The following is a 22,146-nucleotide window of genomic DNA, read 5'->3' as shown; positions in this document are numbered from 1 at the left end:
TCTTTTCCCTTTTTCATATAGGCAAATTATAGCTACAGATTTCCCTCTGATCCTTACTTTCACTCCCTAAATTTTGGTATGTTAAGTTATCGTGTTTGGGGTCCATTGTGTTTTCATTCACCCTAAGCACCTTCCTTAGTATGTGCTGATTTGCTTCTGTCTTGCTGCTTTCAGAATTCTCCCTTTGCCTTTCAAGAGTTTGATTAGGCTCTGGCTGGGGCTGCATCCCTTTGAGTTTATCCAGTTTGGAGCTCATGAATTTCTTGAATGTGTAGCCTAATTTTTGTCATCCAATACCAAACTGGTAGCCATGATTTTTTTCAAATATTCTGCCCTTTCTCTTCTTTGTATATTGCCGAGCTACGTGGTGTCCTGCAAGTCTCTGAGCCTCTCCATTTTTCATTCTGCTCTTCCTCAGACAGGTTAATTTCAATGGCCTATCTTGAGCTTGCCAATTTCTTCTGCCTGGGCATGTCTACTGTTGAGCCCCTCAGGTTAATTTTTTATGTGTTATTGCACTTTTCAACTTGTATTTGGTTCCTTTCTGTAATTTCAGTCTCTTTACTGATATTCTCTACTGACACATCATTCTTATTCTTTAATTCTTTATGCATGGTTTCCTTTAGCTCTATGAACATATTTAAAGTAGCTGATTTAAAATACAGTACTAAACTAAAGCATTCTTAAGCTTGTTCTTACCCAGGTTCTTCTGTTTTTCTTAACTGAATGCACTCTGTCTGGGTTGCTGCAAGCTTCTGATTAATTTCCAAAGCTCTGTGAAAGTTGATTCTGATAATATGTGGCAAGTTTTCATTGCTTCTATGGAGGGAACAAACATTTGATGGTTATTACTGGACCATCTTTGTTGACTCCTTGCTTGCATTTTGATTCAAACTATAGAAAGGTATTTTTGAGACAGTTGGTAGAAATTGAACACAGAATGGTTATTAGATTTATAAAAACTTTATTTTGTTGGCCAGGAAAATTGCATTAAGGTCACATATATTTTAAAAAATCTATTAGATCTATATAGTGGTATTTACAGTTTTCTTTGATTTGCTTTCAAATACTCCCAGCTCACAAATAAAGCATGTGTGGGAAGACAGCTATGAAATACTGGCACATGTTGATGGTTGTTGGAACTGGGTAGTGGGTACATGGAGGTTCACTACACCATTTTATTTTTGTGTTTGAAAATTTCTATAATAAAATGTATTTTTAAAAATGAGGTATACCCTTGGGTCCAAACAAGGATGCCTTGAACTGGGAAAAAATAATTGAGCTCCTAAGTGGCCTTGGGTAGAAGGGAATAAAACAATGCCTGAAAGATAGGCAGGGTGTGATATTGAGAGTATGATGGCTGAAGAGAGAGAGAATCAATCTATCTGGCATCCCCAGGATAAAAGGACGAGTTATACCACAAGTGAAGACATATAACCATGTCTTAGTCTGTAAGGCAAATGAACTGACTAGTCAAGTCCAGGCCGCTCCCTAACCCTGACTCCCAAGTCCATGGTCTCAACCACTATCCCTGCCACATGCCAGGGTGATGGGAAAGACTTCTTTCTTGGGACTGGCCAAAGAAGTGTACCCACCTGAGGCCATTCCATTTGGCTTGAATCGCACTATGATCAGGATCTGAAGCTGGAGCTATACATGGGGTGACAAGCCTCCAAGGGCAGAGGCCTCCAAGGGATGAGGCAGGCTTCTGACCTTCCAAATGACCCACAGCCTTAAGACATCACCTGGGGTTTTAAAAGATCTCTCTTTGATGACTCCAGACTCAATCAGTAAAGCCCCAGTAATCTTAAATGACACTGTAAGACATGCACTTGTAAGTTCTTTACATCATATTCCTATAAAGGAACTCAAACCCTGAGGGAGGGAGCATGGGAGATCTAGCCAGAAGAGTTCCCACAGGGCTAAGATAGTGCAAGGCTTGGGGTACCACATGCTCCACATTCAAAGCCCAAGGAAAACCTACTTAGCCTGTACCGCTTCCAGCTTTCCAAATGGGGACAAGAGCCACTGGGGGCGACAGGTATCCTGTGGCCTCAGCTGAATGAATAGAGCTTGGGAAATAGGAACCAAAAGAAGGCAGTCAAGAACTTGCCATCCTTTTACTTTCCCAAGGAGGACAAGCAAAAAATATATTTTAAGACACAACCCCTTGACTTGTCTTTGGACACAGCTGGGGAATTTGAAGCCAGGTTTGGAAAAAAAAAAAAAAAAAAACTAAGGGAGGGGCCAGGCAGTACAAGCTACAGTGGCCCAAAGGGAGAAAGAAGGGCTAGCCGAGCCCTTCACTGGCACCCAGCTCGAGTGCCACTGAATGAAGCTGTCAGGAAGGGGGACATGAGCTGAAAGGTGCCGAAGACAATAATGCAAAATCCTTAGCAGATCAGGACCTCCTTGCAGCAGGAGGGCTGAGGAGTGAGTCTGAAGGGGGTGGGGGAAGGGTGCACAAGACAGAAGGCCAGGGAACCTGCCACTCTGCTTCACTGTGCTGTCACCACCGCTGCGTTGGGCAGAGCAGGATGGCTCCCTGGTGAGAGGCAAGTCTGGCGTGTCTAGAAGTACAGGCTGCAGGTCATGGTGGAAAATGAACCAGAAGATGCCACATACCTTCCTTCGAGATTCAAAACCAGCACCCTATGTACTGCCACCCAGAGTCCTTAACTGAAGGTGAACACGGCCCAGGTCCATCTCGCAACCACTCGATTAAAGAACAGCTTTATTGGTAACCTGAAGGAACCAAGGTTAACCTGGGTGGCATCAACTGGCAAGGCCTTCTCCAGGCAGGAAAACCAATCACACAATTCATGGGAGCTCCTGACAAGAGATCAGATCTCCACTCCTAATCGTAAGAAAAATTCCAAATCCTGATTTCCGAGTAAACAGAGTCAGAGGGTATCGGTCCCCCTGCTTGTGGGGGCTCAGGAGGCTGGCTGAGCTGCTCAGTAACATCTGTGGGGCTGTGCAGACAAGGTAGAGGCTAGGAAGGCCACGGGACATTGCCCCAAGTCAAGTCTCCAAGAAGGTTCACACTTGGGCAGGGCATGGGACCTGGCCCTGGGATTGCACTTTGGGTCTGATGGGGCCAAATCACCAAGTGGGCCTGGGTAGCAAAGAACCCCGCCTGCTGGCCCTCGGCAGGTGGAGGCTCCATAGTCTAGGCTCAGTGATGCCGCCACAGCCTGTCACGTGTCTCAGCTCCTTAGTGCTGGGGCGTCCCCAGCTTCCTGATGGGATACAGGTACCACATCACTACCCCTGAGGGGTTGATGGTCACTGTGAAGTTGGTTGTAGAGTGGAGACCACTGATGACATCACCTGTGTAGACGTTCTGGGCCTGCAGCGGGAAGACACATCACCAAAACCCCTCTAAGAATATCTCCACAGAGACCCCCTCAGAGGGTGTGAGAGCCTGGACTTCAGCCTGTCTGTGGTGGGCCCCCGGTACGCCCCACACAAGGGGGACCCCTAAATCTCCCGTTACTTCTCCATTGCCAAAGCCAGCAGATGCCCAAACGCAGGCAGTGGTGAAAGCCCAGCCCACAGACAACTTGAGGACTGGGCTGGAGGAAAGGACTGACCAGTAAGGGGACAGACACACAGCCTCAGCACAGGCCTTAATTATATATGGTAGTTCTGTCTGCATAGCTTGAAAACACCAGTGCAGGGAATGGTACCAGCCACGGCCCTGCATGCCTGCAGCTGCCCCTCAGGCTCCTGCCAGAGGACCCCGGGTCCAGGGCCTAGGGGAGGCCACGTATGAGTGCAGAGCACCCCCAGCAGCCCCCTCCCAGAGAAACCCGGAGCCCTGCAAGTAGCAGGGTACTCACCTCATACGTGTCGGAGCTGTTGAAGTTCAGCTGGGCGAGGGATGAGTGGTAGTGATACGGTATATCCGTCCGGCGGCTGAAGAAGACTAAGGCGCTGGCCTCACTGGCCAGGGGCCGCATGAACACTTCAATGTGGAATTTTTCCTGGGCACAGAAGGTGGTTTTCCTGCTCAGACAGGCCCTGAAATCCCCTCCCTAGCCCTCCTCAGAGCTCTGGGTCCCCCTAGCCCACAGTTCCATGTCTTGTAGAAGTTTGCGGGGAGCTACCCCAGCCTTCCAGCACTCCAACTTATTCTTCCCTGGCCTGGCAGATGCTCCTTGACACTTCCTCTGTGCCAGGCCCTGTGCTAGAACACAGAGACAAATGCTGTAATAAGGTCTTGTCTCAATCCAGAGACCCTGGATCGAGTCCCACGTCAGGCTCCCTGTGTGGAGCCTGTTTCTCCCTCTACCTGTGTCTCTGCCTCTCTTTCTCTGTGTCTCTCATGAATAAATTAAAAAAAAAAAAAAAAAAAAAAGAACTCTGGGCAGCCTGGGTGGCTCAGCGGTTTAGTGCTGCCTTCAGCCCAGGGTGTGATCCTGGAGACCTGGGATCGAGTCCCATGTCGGGTGGCTCCCTGCATGGAGCCTGCTTCTCCCTCTGTATCTCTGCCCCTCTCTCTCTCTCTTTCTCTCTCTCTCTCTCCTTCTGTGTCTCTCATGAATAAATAAATCTTAAAAAAAAAAAAAAAAAAGATGAACTCTGCCCTGAACAGCCAAGAGGGGGAAACCCCATCTTCCAGAAGGTCCCTGGGCCTGGTTCTACCATAAGCTTCTCCGGCAGAGATTAGTTACTTCCTCTGCTCATCATCAATTCTGTATGTGCCTTCTAGAAGTTGTATGGATTCCTTTTAACTAGAGAGGTGAGGATCTGTGCAAACAGCACAAACTTTGAGATTCTACTGTTGAAGTTCTACTGTACCATTTACCGATGTGTGGCCTTAGGTTACTCAGACTTCTCAAGTTGCAGTTTCCTTATTTGTAAAACAGGGAAGGAGTATTTACCTTCTGAGAAAAGGTACCCAGAATGCCCAGTGCCTCAGCAGGGTCTCAATAAATAGTAAATGCTAGTGTAGTACTGGTGGTAATTGCATTCCTTGGCTCAAATAACTCCTAGGCTCTGGAGGGAAGCCCTAGTTCTCTGCCGTCCATCACAGATGTGTGCAGAAATCTTGTACTTCCAAACCGAGGGTACCCATTGTCCCCATGTACACTTGAGTGGTGATGTGTCCCTTCCCCAAGTTCCCTGAGCTGTCCTGCTCTGGCCTTGCTCTCACCCAGGCCACTCGGGGGACGGCTGGAGCAGCTCCCAGTAGAATCTTTGACTGAATGCAACCAGCAAGGAGGGCTGAGCAGATTTCAGCAGAGGACCTCCCAGCCCTCCATCACCTTCAGGTTTGCAGCTTTGTTCTCAGGAGAGCCCAGCTCCTTGGCCTCCCCTTTCCTCCCCCCACACTCCAGTACCTTGAGAATCCTGCGTCCCTGGATGCCCAAGGGATCCTGGTTGATTTTAATCATGAGTGGATTCTGCAGAATGTCCATGTTCTGGGCAGAGATGGTACGCAGGTCCGTGGACATGAAGAGGGGGGCTGCTAGCACCGTCCATAGGGCCATCTGGGCCCGGGCTTGCTCAAAACTGAGGCCAAAGTTCCCTATGAGCAGCTGGTGGCAGAGAGGAGAGAAGTGGTCAGCTCTGCCCTCTTCAGGGAGGTGGGCATGGGGACCAACCCTAAACATGTAGCCAAGGCAAGAGGAGATGGAGGAGAACATTCTATGAAGCCTGGTTCTATGAACAGCATTTCCCAGCAGCATAGCCTTGGAGTGAGCCAAGCATGCTCCTTCTGAGCCTCAGCTTTTTATTTCACCGAGAATATGGGGTGATAATATGCTCTGGCCACATCGCAGTTGTTCAGATGATCCAATGGGATCCTGTTGGCAAAAGCGTTTCTAAATTGGAACACTAAAGTCAAAAGATAGAGTCAGAGTGGCAGTGGTGGGTAACCAGACCTGAACGGAGTCCCTGCTCCTGCCACTAGCCACCTACCTGCCGTAACCACAGGTGACAGGACCAAGGGGGGCTTCCTGACCCCAAAGCAACCAATCCACAGACTGGACTCAATAACTTTTAACGCAACAGTTAACATACTTAGTGGTACCAATTTAACAAAGTGCAGTATATGTGCCAAACTATGCCAAGCATTTTGAAAGATCATGTTTTAATATTCAGAACAACCCTACATAAGGTCGCTATTATTTTCATTTTCCAACTGACAAAACTGAAAAACTTAAGTCACTTTCCCAAGGATAAGTCAGGGAGCAAGAACTAGAACTTCAAAGCAGGCCAATTTGTGTTTCTCCAGGTATCTATCTGGCCTATGTAATAACATGTATAATAATGTAATTATTATAATCGTCACCAGTAGTAAATGCTCATTGACTAAAAGAAGAGATAGCTATAAAGTCTTAAGATAAATTGCAAAAACAACCTTAAGTGACCAGGGCTATGAGTGAGGTAGGTCTGAAGGGCCAACTTGGCCTGTAGAGGCTCTGCAGGAGGTACCAGGGCACCAGGCATTGGGGAGGGGTCAGAGGCAGACATGGCAAGGGCAGTCTGGGGAGGGAATGGCAAGAGTGTGTGCACCCTTCATGATCTTCCCCTCCAGAGGAATAATGTCACACAAGAGTCACTACAGACCAAGTTCTCGGATTTCAAGAAACATCAGAATGGCCTGGGAAGATTGGTAACAATGGGCATTGCCAGGCCCTCTTCGAACATTCTGATCCAAGAGGTGGGGGTGGGGCCCTGGGAAGAGACATGTAAACAAGCTCCCATGGTGAGTCTAATGCAGCTGGTTCACGGACCCTGACCTAGAACCTGGCAGTGAGCACCCAGGAAGCCCGCACAGGGCAGAGGGGAGCAGGTCTGTGGCGGCCACCCCCTCCGTGCTGGTACCATGTCTGGGTCATTCCAGTGCCCGGGGCCTGCCACCGGCTGCAGTATGTCCTGGTTGTCCACAAACCAGTCCAGGATGGAGAGCACACTACTCCAGGAGTCCTGGATGTCGTCATAGTTGCGCCAGACGTTGCAGATTTCTGTCAGCAGAGTGTAGTTCACCTGGATGTCAGGGGAAGGCAGAGTCCAGCACCAGAGTCACACCCTGTTGCCCAGAGGCCTGGGGAGCTGAGGAGCCTCAGCAGGAGACAACAAGGGGCGGGGGGGGGGCAGAGAATGGGGCCCTGAGCCAGATGAGGATGAGGAAGGCCTGCCCTGCCCTCATGCCACCTGGGGCCAAGCCTGGGCTGGCGTACCCACAACCCTCCCACCGCACTCCCAGCCCTGTATTTTGAGTGAGTCCCACCATCTTCCAGGCTTCTCCCTCAGGTCTGCCAGTCTGATCCCACCCTTTCCAGTGTGCTAAGGACTGAAGGGCCCTTCGGGAGGCTCAGCACCCCCTGCCTGGCCTCACCAGCCCTCTGGAGCTCCTAGCCCGCTCAGTACAACCAGGATTCCCACCGCTTGCTGGGTGATGTGTGTCATCCCAGGACATGTGGTTCCCAAGCCTTGGATGCCCGTCCCTTCAGCCCACTTGACAAATGCCTCCTCTAGACCCCAGGCTGGCTAAGGCCCCCTCTTCTAGACCCACGAATCAGCACATGGGCAACTATGATGAGAGCAGCCCTGACTGCACAGGAGGCAAGGCGGCTTGGGTGTGGGGCATGTGGCCAGGCAGGTACACAGAATGGCTTACCTTTGGAGGAAGTCCCCCTTCATAGGCTGGCCAACTGCAGGAGAAGGCAATGGGGCGGCCTGTGGCATTCAGGGCAGCTGCCATCATGGGGTACCCTGGAGAAGTCCAACCCCCACATTTTAGAACTGAGGGGGTCTGAGACCTCAGCCCAAACCTCCCGCCAAATGTGAGGAAACTGAGACTCAAAAGAGGAGGTGCCTCCCCCTGTACCCACAGCTGCACATGCTTCCTGGGTAGGGCATGGTGCCAACCCATCTTCAGGAAGCCCAGGAGGCAAGAATCCCCCCAGCCTCCGGTGCAGAGAATTATACTAACCCCAAGGGGCCACACAGACAGACCAGCTCAAGCTTGGCCAGGTGGGTACCAGAGAGCTTTCCATGGCTACCCCTCCCTGTCTACCTGATGGCCCCCAGGCAGCTCTGGGACCCACCCTTGGCCCGCTCCTCGGGGGTCGAAAAGCAGCCATCCAACTTCAGCATGTCCACCTTCCACTCGGCAAAGGTTTGAGCATCCTGAATCACCTTGTCTAGCGTGGTGCCTGGGTAGCCCATGCAAGTGAAGTTGCCCATGTCCTCGTAGATGCCCAGCTTCAGACCCAGGGAGTGAGCCTGTGGAGGGTTAGGACACCGTGGGCTCAGGCAGGGAGCCACCTCACAGCCACATCTGACCGGGCCCCATTATAACACTACCAACGGCTCCCCACTGTCCAAAGGAAAGGGTCTCAGTGTGCAGGCCTGGCCTCTGACGACCATGATCCTCCTCACTCTGATGCACACGTCGCATGGGCAGTTTCCGGCTTCTAGGCCTCGCTTCTGCCATCCGCTCTGCCTTGAAGGCCATCTCTCTTGTATCAGCTCAAGAACTGCCTCCTCCGGGGTCTCTTTTTGAAATCCCAGGCTGGATAAGATGCCCTTCCTGGCTCTTACCCACCACAGGGAGCCAAAATTAGCCTTTCGTTTATCTGTTTCCCCCACCAGACCGTGATTTCTCCAGCAGGGATTGCGGAAATGAGCCCTAGGTGAAGTGGCGGCAGGGACAGGGTGGGGGTGCAGTGTGGAGTTCGGTCTGGACATCCCGCACCCTCGCTAAAGGGCAGGGCTGGGGTGGAGCTCACATAGTCAGCCAGGAAGGCAATGCCGTTGGGGAAGCGCTTTGGGTCAGGTATCAGGTGGCCTTTAGCGTCACGCCCACCAATCCAGCAGTCGTCGATGTTAAGGTATGTGTAGCCTAGGTCCCGCCATCCATCCTGTGCCAGGTGGTCGGCCATCTCCAAGAAGAGCCGCTCACTGGTGAGAGGCAGGGGAGGGGGCAGCTCAGTCACCTCCCACCCCCTTCTTCAGAGCTTTTCAGACTTCTCAGATGGTCTGAGTGTGAATCCAGACCATAAGAACCATAATCAGGATGGAATGAGAGGCTTGGCGTGGCCCTCAGGCTGCAAGACTGAGCAATCCTGGCTTTCACAGTTATCTCCTTTCAGTGACCTCAGAGGCTGGGTCCACCTGATGTCCCTGTCCCCACAGGCCTGACAGTTCCCAGGCCTAAGTGGGTCACAGGCTCCCAGATGTCCCAGAAGACACCTCTCGCTGCATTCTCTCTGGGATAGGGTGCTGTGGCCCTCTTTTCTAGCTGACCCCCCATTCTCCGGCCCACTCTGCTGGGTCTCAGGCAAGGCTTGTTAGATGGTGGACCCGACTCACCTGATGCAGTTCTTCGGGTCCTCATCACAGTCAGTGTTGCAGCGAAAGCGTTCCCAAGCCAGCCAGCCCATAGGTGGCTTCCGCAGGAGCCCGTTCTCTAGCACCAGCACCTGGGCCACCAGGGCCAGCAAGACCACTGCAGGGAAGTGGGAAGGATGACCGTCATTGGTGCCCATCGCCCTAGCCCTCATGCCGCCCCACCCATATGCTGTCCAGCTCTGCAGAGGCCACTGGCCTCCACATTAGAGGGGGCCAGTCTCCTGGGAAGAACTAGCTCTTCCTGCATCTGCTGGCTCCCACAGCTGCAGTGAGAGGGCTCACGGTGCCTGGGGCAGGGCAATGTGTTTGAGGCCTGAGTCCCCACTTGCTGTGGCCACAGGAATGCTGGAATTAGTAAAAACTAACACCTGAAGTTGTATCCTCTCTATACCCTGACCAGCTCCCCCCATTTACTGGTCTCCTGACACCCATCCGGGGCTCTTTGCTCTCCACCACAAATCCCCAAGGGGCCTCAGAAGGGCTTAAGGGGTCAGCCAGATTGGACCCGCACCTAGCCAGCTCATCTGGGTGAACCCTTGCCCCCTCAGGCCTGTTTCCTTATCTATATGATGAAGTTACTCTACAGGGCTGTTCTCTGCCACGTTGATAACACATAACATCAGACCTCTGCACTTTGACGGAGAGGGGATGTGAGAGGAAGAGGCCTCTTTGGAGGGGAACTAATTCCTAGGTGGGAGCATCTCCTTTCCCACCCAGTTCTAAGAATAAGACAGGAACATGCCTCTCCATATACCCACATTAAGAAAGCAGGCCCAGACACCAGAGGGCTGGAGCTTTCTCCAGGTAGCCCCGACCCCCCATGGGTCCCCTACCCAACCCACACCACCCCCACCGGCCTAGGTACCTGTCTTCAGCAACATTGCTCTGGACTTGGCGTCTCAGGACCTGACCAGATCTGCTCTGCTTTTACCAGCTTTATATGTTGAACTTTGGAAGCTAAGAAAGGTTAGAAAAGCACTGGGGTCACTACTGCCTCGCTAGCTCTGCCGCCCTCAGCCCTGGGCGTGGATCCCACGCTCCGTCCCCAAGTCGCCCTCCTTGCCCACCGCCCCGGGCCATCACCTCCCCGGGCCCGGGGATTCCCTCGGGCCGCTAAACAAGGGGTCTTAGACGTTAGAGCCGGCCCTCCCTGTTAGCTCTGGGAACCCGGGGCGCCCGGGGGCGGCCCTCCGCGGAGCCGGGGCCACGGAAAGGCAGCGGCCGCCCCTGGGACGCCCAGGACGGACGAAGGGGTCGGGCAGGGGCAGGCCCACGGACTCCCACCGGGTCTGGGTGGCCCCGCGGCCCCCAGGGACGGCAGCCCAGCAGTCCCGGGCCGGGGACCTCACCCTGCGGACGCCCTCAGAACCGCCACTCGCTCCTGCCTCTGGGGCCGCCGACTGCTGCGGGAACCTGATTTGCCTGCAGCGTTCCAGAGGGGCGGGGCCGGCCGGCGGCCCGCCTTCCCGGCGGAACCTATCAGCATCCCCGTAGCAACGCCGTGTCCCGCCCCCCGCGGCCCCAATAGGCCCGCCCCCGAACCGCCCAAAGCCCCGCCTCCCGGGGCCTCGGCTCTGCGTCCAGCCCCCGCCCGCAGCCGCCGAGCGGGTTTGGGACTGGGTGACCCGGCTTCCACGGCTCCCGGAGGGGTTAGTCCTCTCACCTCTGCGGGATCCCTGAAGGCGAGCATCGAGCCCGGCACAATGTAGACGCTTAATAAATGGTGTGGCGTGGATATCTGCTTTGTTCAAAGGAAGTGAGGAAATGCCACGAAGCACGACCCAAAGTAAGCCACTCAAAAACGCCAGTCGAACGTGAATAGGCTTTACGAGAAGGATGGCTGGGCGAGAGCAAACCAGGTGTGAGGCACGCTGGTTTTGCAAAGCCAGGAGACTCTCCTCCCCTACCTACCTTGATGCTGCGGGCCGCCGCTGGGTGGACTGGCCCAGCCAGGCATTCTGCAGATTCCTCCTCTTTCATTCATGACATATTTATTGTGCAACTACTAGGTAGGTGCCACACACTTCGTTCTCGGCACCGTCACTCGAATGGTCGGTCACTGGGCATCTCAAGCATAACTGGCCCCAAACTGAACACATGCGACCTTCCGTTTCGCAGGCAATGACAACTCTCCTTCCCTGTGCTGGAGCCAGAACCTTGGAGTCCTCTTTGCTCCCCACCCCTTTCCCTCACTCTCCACATCCAGTCTTTGGGCAAACCCTGTGGTCGCTACCTTCAAAACCCACCTCTCGGGATCCCTGGGTGGCTCAGCGGTTTGGCGCCTGCCTTCGACCCAGGGCCTGATCATGGAGACCCGGTCGAATCCCGCGTCGGGCTCCCTGCATGGAGCCTGGTTCTCCCTCTGCCTGTGTCTCTGTCTCTCTCTCTTTCTCTGTCTCTATGAATAATAAATAAATCTTAAAAAAAAAAAAAAAAACCACCTCTCATTACTCTCCCAGTGACTATCACATCTTACCTGGATTATTGGTTGCAGCAGCCTCATCACCGGCCGCCTTCCACCTGCATTTGTTCTCTCCACAGAAGCCAGAGTATTCCTTTAAAACATAGGTCACGTTGGAGCACCAGGGGGCTCAGCAGGTTGTCTTCCACTCTTGATTTCAGCTCATGGCATGACCTGAGGGTGGTGAGATGGAGCCCAGAGTCAGGCTCCTGATGAGCATGGAACCTGCTTGAGATTCTCTCTCTCCTCCCTTTGCCTCCCCCCCCCACCTTGCACACCCCTGCTTCTTCACATTTTCTCTCTCTAAGCAAAATAAATAAAAAATATAACTTAGATCACTCCTCGCTCAAGACCCTGTGATGGCTGTTCATCGCAGCCTAGAGACTCACAGATTTACAAATCTCACCCACACATTCTGACCCCATCTCCTCCTGCTCTCCCTGTCCTCCCTGCCTCCCTGCCACACTGTCCTCCTTGAAGTTCCTCAAACATCACTGGTCTCGGGACCTTTGCACTAGCTGTTCCCTCTGCTCTTCCTCCAGGTTTTGGCATAACTGGTCCCTTATTTCCTTCCAGTCCACCTTCTCAGTGAGGCCTAGCCTGGTCATCCTATTTGAAATTGCAACCTCCCAACTCTAGCTATTTTCAAGCTCCCTGACCCTCCTATATTTTCCAGACCACCTATTTCCTTCTAACACATTTATTAGGGTTTCTATTATTAGCTGAATAGAATATAGTGGAAGAGACGGATAACAAACAGGAAGTAAAAGCATGAATATAGGGAAGTTTCTATAGCGGCTAGTGCTGTAATGAAAATACAACTTAGCGACGTGATAGCGACCTGAGGGTAGGCCACTTTACATCTCCTGGTCGGGGAGGGGACGTCCGAGCTGAGACCTAATTGATGTGAAAGGAGCCCTGAGAAGGTAGAGCCCAGGGGAGGGGTAAGAAGGAAGAACGCCCGAGGCTGCAGGAAACTGCAAGGGCTAGAGCTCCGAGCCGGGAACCACCGAGTTCAGGGCTCGATGTTCCACCCCGCTGGCTCCCGTGGGCCGTCGGAACCCCCGCCTCCCGCCGCTGGCTCCCGTCGGAACTCCTGCAGCCCCCAGGACAGCCCGCCCAGGAGCAACCCCCAGAAACAGAGATGCGAGGACTCCGGCCCGGGCGGAGTCACCGGGAAGCTCGGCGGGGCCTCGCGGGCTGGCTAGGAGCCCGCCCAGAGGAGGCGCCGCGCCGAGCCGTCCCGGGCTTGGCTCGGTGGGGAAAGTGGGCCGGGCGCGATGAGGGGGCCGGAGGGGGAAGGGAAGGACTCCGAGCTCTCCCGGCGGTGGGCTGGGTCCGAGGCCCGCGGACGGCCCGCGGCGGGGCCCTGGGTTCGAGGTCGCCCGCCGCTGACCAGCTCCGCCCCCGCCCCTCGGGCCTCAGTTTCCCTCCCGCGTGGATGGAGGGGCGAGTCCGGGGCCCGTCCGGTGAGCCGCGGGAGGGGAGGGGCGAGGGTGGTAACTCGAGCCGCCCGGAAGGGGTCTCCCGGCGCCCGCGGCCGCGTTCCGGGCGGAGGCGCGGGGCCCGGAGCCGGGGTCGCCCCGAGCCGCGGGCGCAGCCCACCCGGCGGCCGCCCTCCCGGTTGTCGGCGCGCCCGGCGGCGCCGAGGTGAGCGCGGGCCCGCGGGCTCGGGAGGAGGCGGCCCCGGGAAGGCGTGGCCCGCGGCGACGTGGCGGGGCAGCCCCACTGCGCGGGCCGGGAGACTGAGGCCCCGCCGCCCCCTGCGGCGCGCGCCCGGGACCCCGGGACCCTGCGGAGCCCGCCGCTGCTTGGTGGCCCGGCCGCCGGGTCCCACCGCCCAGCTCCTCGAGGAGTCGAGAGACGCGGTGCCCCGGGCGCCCCCCGGGAGGGGTGGGGGCCGCTCCCGCCCCAGGCTCGCGGCGGCGGCGGGGGTGGGGTGGGGGCACTGCTCCTCGGGCCCCCCTCGCGCCCCGGGGCCGGCGGACCTCAGCGAGCGCCCCCCCCCCCCCCACCGCACGGCCCTGCCCCCGTGTGCCCCCGGCCGGCCTCTCTCCTTAGGCCTGGTCGCGACCTCTTAATTAATTTTTACATCCATTTATTGTTTATCTTGGTCTGTTTACAGTGTGTCTCCCGCTGGAATGTAGGCTCCAGGAGGGAGGGACTGCTTTGTCCATCGTTGCATTCTCGGCTATTTCAGTACTTTCCGAGGGCCCCTTCCCGATGGGCTGCATGTTGGAGGTCACACGGGCAGCCAGTCGAGGAGTCCTGCCCTACACGCCGGGGCTGGGGATAGTGCTGTAAGCACAAAGGAGATCATTGTGGGGGGCGGAGGGAGGAAAGGAAAACAGAAGTGAGGGGGCTGCTGCTTGGGTCCCCTTGTGATCAGGACCACTTTAGGTACAGCAATCAGGGCAGGCCTCTCAGATGAGGTGACATACATCTACAAATAAACGGTGCTGAAAGGGAAAAGGAGGAAGCCGGGGACACTTAACTCTGACCTACCCTTTCCTGGGGGTAGAGAACTGAGCTCTGAAAAGTGATGATCAATTGCTCTTAAGTACCTGGTCTGGGTGGGTGGGTAGGTGGGGAGATTATCAGGGATCAGGCAACACTCCAGGGAAGCAGCAGTGGTTTTACTGGGCCTCTAAGACTGAGTAGGAGTTCTCATCCTTTAGGATGTGGTGACAGGGTTTGAAAATTGTTTTGCAGGTGCCCCAGGAATCATGTAATCAAAGGGCCGAGCTGTGTGGCCAGACCAGAGAGGCCCCTGCCCTCTTGCTGGGAGCTCTGTGGGTAAGTGAGCAGCATGGTGGGCTCTGCTGGTAAGTGGGTCACTGCCGAGACTTGTCCCCAGAAGCTGTGAGGGAAGCAGGAGAGCAAGCTCTGCTTTTCACTGGTCATGCAGTCTTGGGCGGTTCTGCTTTGCTGCTCTAGGCCTCAGTGTTTCATGAGTCAGGAGGACAGTTGGATCAGGTGCCACATATGATCTGCGGGACCTCAACATTCAGTGGTTGAGGTTGGTCCTACCGAGCGGTGCCCTGTGTTTGTGCCACACTCTTGTTTACCGGGCAGGTCTCCGTCTAAGCTTCTCCCCTGCCGTGGAGGAATGGGGCCAGCCTGCCTCACCCTGCCTTCTGACCCCGAAGGCTTCAGATTCTTAAGGAAAGGGTAACTGTGCCATTAACGAATGAGAGGCTGGCAGGGGCCCAGGGGGGTCACAGAAACCTTGGAAGTTTGGCCTCAGGGTTGGAGCTAAGGGACCCCTGGATTAAGGGATGGTTTAAGCTAATATCTTTTTCTTTGGGTTTTAAAAAGCTGTATCAACCCCCTCCATGCCTCCCGGTCTGGAACAGGCATATTATCCTTCTCTCTGGGTTCTCTGATATCCAGTTTTTTGCATGATCCTCCCAATCACCATTTGAGAGAAGAGTCAGGGATGCCAGCCCATTTCACAGATGAAGACACTGAGCCTCAGGGCACACAGCAAGTAGAGGCCACAGGGCTGAGGCCCAGGTCTCCTCCAGGGCCAGCCTTCTTTGCCCAACAGGGGCACAGAGCTGCCTTCTCCTCTGACCTGTGGCCACCGTCTCCCCTCACAGTGCTTATAGGAGCCATGAAGCTGAACGAGAGGAGTGTGGCCCACTACGCACTGAGCGACTCCCCGGCAGACCACACGGGCTTCCTGCGCACTTGGGGGGGTGCAGGGACTCCGCCGACCCCCAGTGGCGCTGGCCGAAGGTGCTGGTTTGTCCTCAAAGGCAACCTGCTGTTCTCCTTTGAGAGTAGGGAGAGCCGGGCCCCGCTGAGCCTGGTGGTGCTGGAGGGCTGCACGGTGGAGCTGGCCGAGGCTCCCGTGTCTGAGGAGTTCGCCTTCGCCATCCGCTTCGACGCCCCTGGCGTGCGCCCACACCTGCTGGCGGCAGATGGGCCGGCGGCCCAGGAGGCCTGGGTGAAGGCACTGTCCAGGGCGAGCTTCGGCTACATGCGCCTGGTGGTGCGCGAGCTGGAGAGCCAACTGCGCGACGCCCGCCACAGCCTGGCCTTGCGTCGCCACTCATCCTGGAAGGCTGGTCCCGGCCACCAAAAGCCCCAGGCTCCTGAGCGCCCGTCTCCGGGCCCAGAAAACGGCCACCCCGTCTCCAAGGATTGCCGGCCCGAGGACCTGGTTGAAGAAAGGGGCAGCAGGCCAGCCGGCCGGGGCTTGGCCGAGTGGCAGGGCCCTGCCGGCCTCTTCCTGGGCAGGCGGCAGAGCCCCTCGCTCCCCGAGACCTCCTACTTCTCGATGCTGCACAACTGGTACGGCCAGGAGATCGTGGAGCTGAGGCAGAGGTGGCTGCAGAGGGCCTGGGCCAGCCGGCCGGAGCGCGAGAATCGGGATGGGCACTGAGCCCCGGTCCGGCGGGCATGGCCCTTATCCTGCCGGTCAGGACACTAGGGCCAGGGCTTTTTCCAGATTTTAATGAATGTTTTTTTTTTTTAAGTGACTTTTTTTTTTTTTGAGAGGATTCTTTCTTTCCTGTTTTTTAGGCTTCCCCAGGTTCCAGAGCTACCCTCGTGCCTGGAGGGGACTGAGGAGTCATTACTCCCAACTCCTTTATTTCCTGAGGCCCAGGGAGGGGGAGGGCCTTGCTCAGCAGCCCCATGGCCAGACTCAGCCTCCTCCCTCTGTGCTCGGCCCCTCTCTCAGGGGATGCTAATGAAATGGAGGAAGTGGGAAATATTACGTGGCCGTAGGCTGCCGTGCCCTGTTACCTACACGCCCGACTCTACAACCACAACTTCCTACACAGGGAGTCTTGTGTACCTTTAGATACCAGAAGTTGGGTGAAGTGTTAGTTCGAGGGACTGACATTGTCAGAGAAAGTAGATTTATTGTTATGGGGGTTTCTGGGGCCCAGCTCTTCCTGAGCGGTGGGGCACAGGACCCCCACTCTGCAGCTTGAGTGGGGCCCTTTGGAGGGAGAGGGCCTTCAGCCAGCAACGAGGGATTAATTCTGCTGGGAGAGTGTTGGGGCTCCCAGCTTCTCTCCCTGGCTGCCCTGTCTATAGATGGTGCTTGTCATCGCCCCAGGAGGGGCTGGTGGCTTTTCAGCGTCAGCAGAAATCCTTCCTGTATTCTGTCTTCAGATGCCAGCTCCTGGAGCTGCCAAGTGGGGAGGCCGTGTGGCTCCCTGGGGAGGCCCCTCAGTCCAGGGCATTCTCGGAGCTTGGACACAGGCTTCCCAGCACTCTTCTCCCGACTGCCCTCCCAAAGAGCTGTTCCTGATCCTGAACCCGGCCTGGGAACTCCTTCAGCACCCTGTTTGTCAGCCAGTGCATGTCTGCCAAGACCCTCTCATGGCTCCTCTCAGCGGCACGGCCCCAAGTGTTTTATCGATGGTTTAGGGTGTCGGCGTGTCTGGGTGGAGAGAGCCAGCAGCCAGCCCAGCCTGAGCCCTTGGGTGTGGCCGCCGTGGCCGGTCGGGGATGCAGAGCCTGGGCCGACGGGCCCCTCTCCACACACCCAGTCGGCCCCGAGCCTCTCCGTCCCCTCTTAGCAGCTTGGGTACACGGCCCCGGGCCGGACCGGGTCTGGAGGCTTCGCGGGCCCAGGACCCCGAGGCTGACCCAGTCCCAAAGGCTTGTTTCCCAGGAGGCGGGGCGGCCGCCTACCCAGCCCCCTGCTTCATACAGATACCACAGCCTTTTGTTATCGTTCTTACGGTTATTACAGTGGTTTTTTAATATACGATTAAAACACTAAGTTTTTATTACTCACTTTGGTTTCAGTTCATTTCAACAATCACTTGCCCAGTGTGTATGAAGCCCCCCGCGCCCTCCGTTTGCCTACATATGACGTAAGCCTTGGCAAGAAATAAAACTACAGAATCACCCAGACAGTACAACTAAATAGACTTGAATTATTATTATTTTTAAAGATTTTATTTATTTTTTCATAGAGACGCAGGCAGAGGGAGAAGCAGGCTCCATGCAGGGAGCCCGACGCGGGACTTGATCCCGGGTCTCCAGGATCACCCTGGGCTGAAGGCGGCGCTAAACCGCTGAGCCGCCCAGGGATCCCCGAATCATTATTATTTTTAATGTTAAAAAGAAAAATACCACTGTTGGAGGGCCGATTAAAGGGACTTCTCGTCTCAACAACCACCTGCCCTGCCCAGCCCTGGCCGCCCCGGGTGAGGGAACAATGGCGGAAGCACAAAGGCTCTGCCAGGACCGCCCGCCCGACGACCCCGCCCCGCCGCCCGGAACGAGGAGGCTACCGGGGCGTCGGCGCTCCCCGCGTGACGTCTCCACGTCGGGCGGGTGACCAACGCCCCCTTCGAAGCGCCGCAGGAACTAGGCGCATTGCGCCGTGGGGGGGTTGGGCCTCGCGTCTCATCCCAGAAGCATCGCGAGGCTTGGGGCGGTGCTCTCGCGGAGGGCGTCACAGGAGCCGGGCGCCGGGGTCCGGGTGCCGGGCTAGGGGCGGAGCTGGGAAATGGCGTCCGGAGCGGCTCGCTGGCTGGCACTGGCATCCGTCCGATCCGGGGTTTTCCGGAGCGGGCCGAGGCTGAGGAAAGGTGGCGATGTCTCCGCCGGAGGGGGTGGCTCAGGTCGGAGCCTGGTACCGTCGAGGTCAGTCATCGTTACTCGCAGCGGCGCCATTTTGCCCAAACCGGTGAAAGTGAGTGTCTGCCTGGAGGCGGGGCGAAGGGGCCGAGGCCAATCACATGGGGTGTGTGCGCGGGTCGACGCTGATTGATAGGAGCAAAGGCCAATCATACGACCGCCTTAGACCGGAAGACGGATCAAGGACAAAGTTTAGCGCTAATGCGCTGCTAAATTTGACAGGTGGGAGGAAACGGGTCGGATCCCGGTGTTGAGTTGGGCGCCGGGAGACCGAGGACGGGGGCGAGAGCTGAGGAGGACTGCACTCTGCACTAGCGCATCGTGAGGAGCGTGGAGCCCAGTGTTCAGGGCCACAAGGCGCGGCTTTGCGCACCCAGTATAGACAAATCACGTTCGCGGTTGATGGGGTGGAACGAGTGGTGAAAGGACTCGGTAAAGGAGTAGTGGGACAGACCTTGTCTTTTAAGAGTTTTGACCTAGTACTTAATTCACGTGATGTGCAGTCCTGAGAGGTGGGCAGGGAATTACTACAGTTTTGACAAATGAAGACTCGGGCCAAAGCAGCGAAGCCAGTGAGGCTCCAAAGCTAGCGCGAGTTAGGTCCCGGAATCCAGGTTTCCTGCTCGTTCAACCCTCTACCAGCTCCTGTTTTTTTCCCCACCACGGAATGCTGTCACGTGCCCTGAGTACCCTTGGGTTTTTCTAAGTGGAAACAGCCCCTCACACCAAACGAGTTTGTTTTCTGACTCGAGGGCTGTGTGGGAGTAACAAAAAAAACAAAAACAAATTCTCTTAAAGCTAGTCTGGCCAATGCTAGCTCAGACTAATGAGTTCAAGATTGTTTTTGTGGCAAGAAGCAGGGTCCGTGGGGGGGGAGGGAAGAGCTGCCTTATAAAAAGGCACAGCTGAAATTTTTTTTTTTTTTTTTTGCAACTCCTAGGAAAATAGAGGATATGTTGAGATTATGCTGAAACTCCCCTAAACCCATCTAAACAGCTAACCCTTTAGGGTAAGGACATGCTCACTTTACAAAACATGGTTATTTAAAACATTTAATATGGTGACATTAAACGTTTCAGCCACTGGGGCATCTGTTAAAGAACTGTGTGTATTTAGTGTCTTCTTTAAGTAGAGGTGAGCTCTTGTTGCCACAGTCCCAACTCTTAGTACTTTACCTGTTTATCCGTTATCTGCAAGTAATCACCCGGTTGTGCCATAATTTTTAGATGTCTAGAATGCCTTATCCTTTTCCTTCTCCTAGCCACTTTGATGGCAATAAAATAACCTTATCTCTTCTTTTTTTGTTGCTCTGAATTTTTCCAAGGACTTTAAAATTGAGTAGTCGCATATTGTGGGCCTCGGGTCCACAGGAGTGCCCCCGAAGGCCAGGCCTTCTGTGGTCCCATCAGAGTGGGCTCTGGAGCTTATGGCCACCACTCTGACCCTCTGCAGATGTCCTTCGGCCTCCTCCGTGTGTTCTCCATTGTGATCCCCTTTCTCTATGTTGGGACGCTTATCAGCAAGAACTTTGCTGCTCTCCTCGAGGAGCATGACATTTTTGTCCCAGAAGATGACGATGACGATGACTAACAGGTAGGGTGTCCTCTTCTCCAGTGGACCAGGAAGGGATGGGGCATCTGAACTCTGATGTCCTTTGCCCTGGGTGGCAGTTTCTGATCACTTGAAGAAGTGCAGACCTTCAATAAATTGACTCACTTGGCTAATAGTTTTATTTTGCTTTTGCTCAATGTTGGGTGAGGAAAACTATCTATTAAAAATTCACTGGAAAAAAAAAAAAAAAAAAAAAAAAAAAAAAATTCACTGGGATCTCCTCCAACTGGGTTGATCCCAACCAGGCATTTTATTTGTCCTTTAGGGTACCCTCGTTCTCCCAACCCACAAGTTTTCTTAACAATTTAATGCCTTATACACTCACCCCAAACAGCTTCATTCTCCACAATGAAATTTAGAAACTGCAGGTCTTCACCATGGTCAGTGAGGTGCACAGCAAACTCTGTGCCTGTTCCATTCAGCTTTCTGGTGTTGGCTTCTGGTGCTCTAATATGTGCCATGTGGCTGCCTTTCTGTAGCTAAGGATGGCTCTAGCCCCGTGGTCTGACATTGAAGGCGTGCCATGATCTGGTCACACCTGTTCCTCCAGCCTCATCTTCCACATTCCCAACTACATGCCTATCCCCAGTATTCACTATTTCTTGAATCACCCACATGCTTACCCACTCCCAAGCGGTGGCTTACTACCCCCCCCCCCAATTGGAAGACTGTTACTTCCCACTACTCCTACTGATACCAGTTCTTCATGGTCTTTGAGGAAATCTTCCCTCATTCCTCCATTTGAAAGTGACTACTGTGCCCTCTGACTGACCAGTATCTCTTGTGATAGGATACACTTACACCTCTAACTTTTGCTAGACTAAGAGCTGCTTGCTGGCAAGAAACCTTGTTTTTTTGTTTTAAGTAAGCTCTATACCCAATATAGGGCTTGAACTCATGACCCCAAGATCAAGAGTCGCATGTTCCACCAACTGAGCCAGCCAAGCACCCTGGGAAACGTGTTTTTTATAACTTTGGGCCCCCAGTGCCTGGTTTCTGATAAATGTTCAGTAAATGTGTGAATGAGTGAACAAATTGCCTTGCTCTTGCCTTGTTTGGTAGAACCTCTGGAATGTTCTTTTTGGTGTGTGGATAGAGGGCTACTCTGTGCCCAGTTCACTGCTGCTTTCCTTTCTTACAGGACATGGAGGAAGTACAGAAAGGAGACAGCCTAACTTAATTATGATATGGTGATGCTCACAGCCTCTCCTATCTCCCTATCGGAAGGGCCCAGGGAAAGCCTTCAGCCTCCCTACTCCAGTGAAGCCTCCTGCACCACCTGTGACCATAGCCCAGATCCCCAGGCTCTGGGAGGTTCCCAGAAATGTGCTGTCCACTGAGCACAGTCAGCTTATGAATAAACATGATAAACATCAGCTCTGTGTGACTGAGTCGTGGCTAAAGTGTCTTAGCATGAGTAAACCCTAGTTGCAATTTCTTGTCCCTGCAATCCTTTATCAGCTGAACGTAACAGGCCTTTGATTTACAACCCAAGATTTCCAGCCCCCAGCTTCCATCCATAAAGGTAATTACAGGCACCTAGGACCTATTTTCATCATTTACAAAAGCCCAACAGAAACTTTCCCCTCAGTAAAGATGCACAGACTAACAAAAGGCTCAAGCTTTGAGTGTCGAGTAATACTGGCAGGTTATCACATGCCATTCTTAAGCTTTGATTGTTTAAAACTCCAGGAACATTGTTATTAGAATGAATCTTTCAATCTTTCAACACTTGGGTTCTTTAGATGAAAAGACAGTAAAGGGGCTGGTGGTGCTGAAAAATCTGGGAATGTTTGGGGTGACTGTACCTATAGGTACTGAACCCCTCTCTCCAGCATTTAGTGAAAGAACTATTGAGAGCAAAGGGAAGTACTTTTGTGTTGATATTTATTCTCTTGTCACTGGAGCTATAGACCAATTTGCAAAAACAGTAGAAAGATTTGTTTTCTGTGTGTGCATTAAACAGCTGTGTTCCTAGCAGAGTGCCTAACCGAGCAGGAAGTGACTTTCCTCTTCAGGACTGGTGTTTGTGACAGGTACATGGGCTAGGCCTCTGAGCTGCCTTCTTTTCAGAAGCCAGGGAAGAACGGCCC

At 54.3% G+C, this 22,146-nt stretch overlaps 3 protein-coding genes across 19 annotated transcripts; 2 read left to right on the top strand and 1 right to left on the bottom strand.

Annotated features, from left to right (window-relative positions):
- Positions 1-2,717: 2,717 nt before the first annotated feature.
- NAGA (alpha-N-acetylgalactosaminidase) lies at positions 2,718-11,172 on the bottom strand. 3 transcript variants are annotated; one of them, XM_025457977.3, is made up of 10 exons: positions 11,033-11,172; positions 10,235-10,326; positions 9,331-9,466; positions 8,748-8,919; positions 8,064-8,241; positions 7,634-7,728; positions 6,838-6,999; positions 5,349-5,546; positions 3,846-3,989; positions 2,718-3,352 (listed from the first exon to the last, which is right to left on the bottom strand). In XM_025457977.3, exons 2-10 carry the CDS (start codon positions 10,248-10,250, stop codon positions 3,218-3,220), a joined length of 1,236 nt encoding a protein of 411 aa, XP_025313762.1. In that variant the 5' UTR covers positions 10,251-10,326; positions 11,033-11,172; the 3' UTR covers positions 2,718-3,217. The 3 variants fall into 3 exon arrangements, with proteins under 3 accessions (XP_025313762.1, XP_025313756.1, XP_025313771.1); XM_025457971.3 differs by lacking the exon at positions 11,033-11,172 and adding an exon at positions 10,719-10,868; XM_025457986.3 differs by lacking the exon at positions 11,033-11,172 and adding an exon at positions 10,654-10,806.
- Positions 11,045-21,429, top strand: PHETA2 (PH domain containing endocytic trafficking adaptor 2). Of its 15 annotated transcripts, XM_035695877.2 has the most exons (7): positions 13,094-13,299; positions 13,956-14,130; positions 14,543-14,626; positions 15,149-16,129; positions 16,961-18,448; positions 19,767-20,035; positions 21,195-21,429. In XM_035695877.2, coding segments are annotated over exons 1-5 (1,269 nt in total). In that variant the 5' UTR covers positions 13,094-13,271; the 3' UTR covers positions 16,962-18,448; positions 19,767-20,035; positions 21,195-21,429. The 15 variants fall into 15 exon arrangements, with proteins under 15 accessions (XP_048971735.1, XP_035551772.1, XP_035551775.1 ...); XM_035695879.2 differs by lacking the exon at positions 13,094-13,299 and adding an exon at positions 12,613-12,677 and having other exon boundaries at positions 15,149-18,448; XM_035695882.2 differs by lacking the exon at positions 13,094-13,299 and adding an exon at positions 12,625-12,756 and having other exon boundaries at positions 14,031-14,130; positions 15,149-18,448.
- On the top strand, positions 18,312-21,429 carry SMDT1 (single-pass membrane protein with aspartate rich tail 1). Its single transcript, XM_025458076.3, has 3 exons — positions 18,312-18,497; positions 19,895-20,035; positions 21,195-21,429. Exons 1-2 carry the CDS (start codon positions 18,312-18,314, stop codon positions 20,030-20,032), a joined length of 324 nt encoding a protein of 107 aa, XP_025313861.1. The 3' UTR covers positions 20,033-20,035; positions 21,195-21,429.
- Positions 21,430-22,146: the final 717 nt, after the last annotated feature.

This window comes from Canis lupus, chromosome 10 (genome assembly GCF_003254725.2).
Source record: "Canis lupus dingo isolate Sandy chromosome 10, ASM325472v2, whole genome shotgun sequence".
NCBI classification, from domain to species: Eukaryota; Metazoa; Chordata; class Mammalia; order Carnivora; family Canidae; genus Canis; species Canis lupus.
This window is presented reverse-complemented; position numbering and strand designations above follow the sequence as displayed.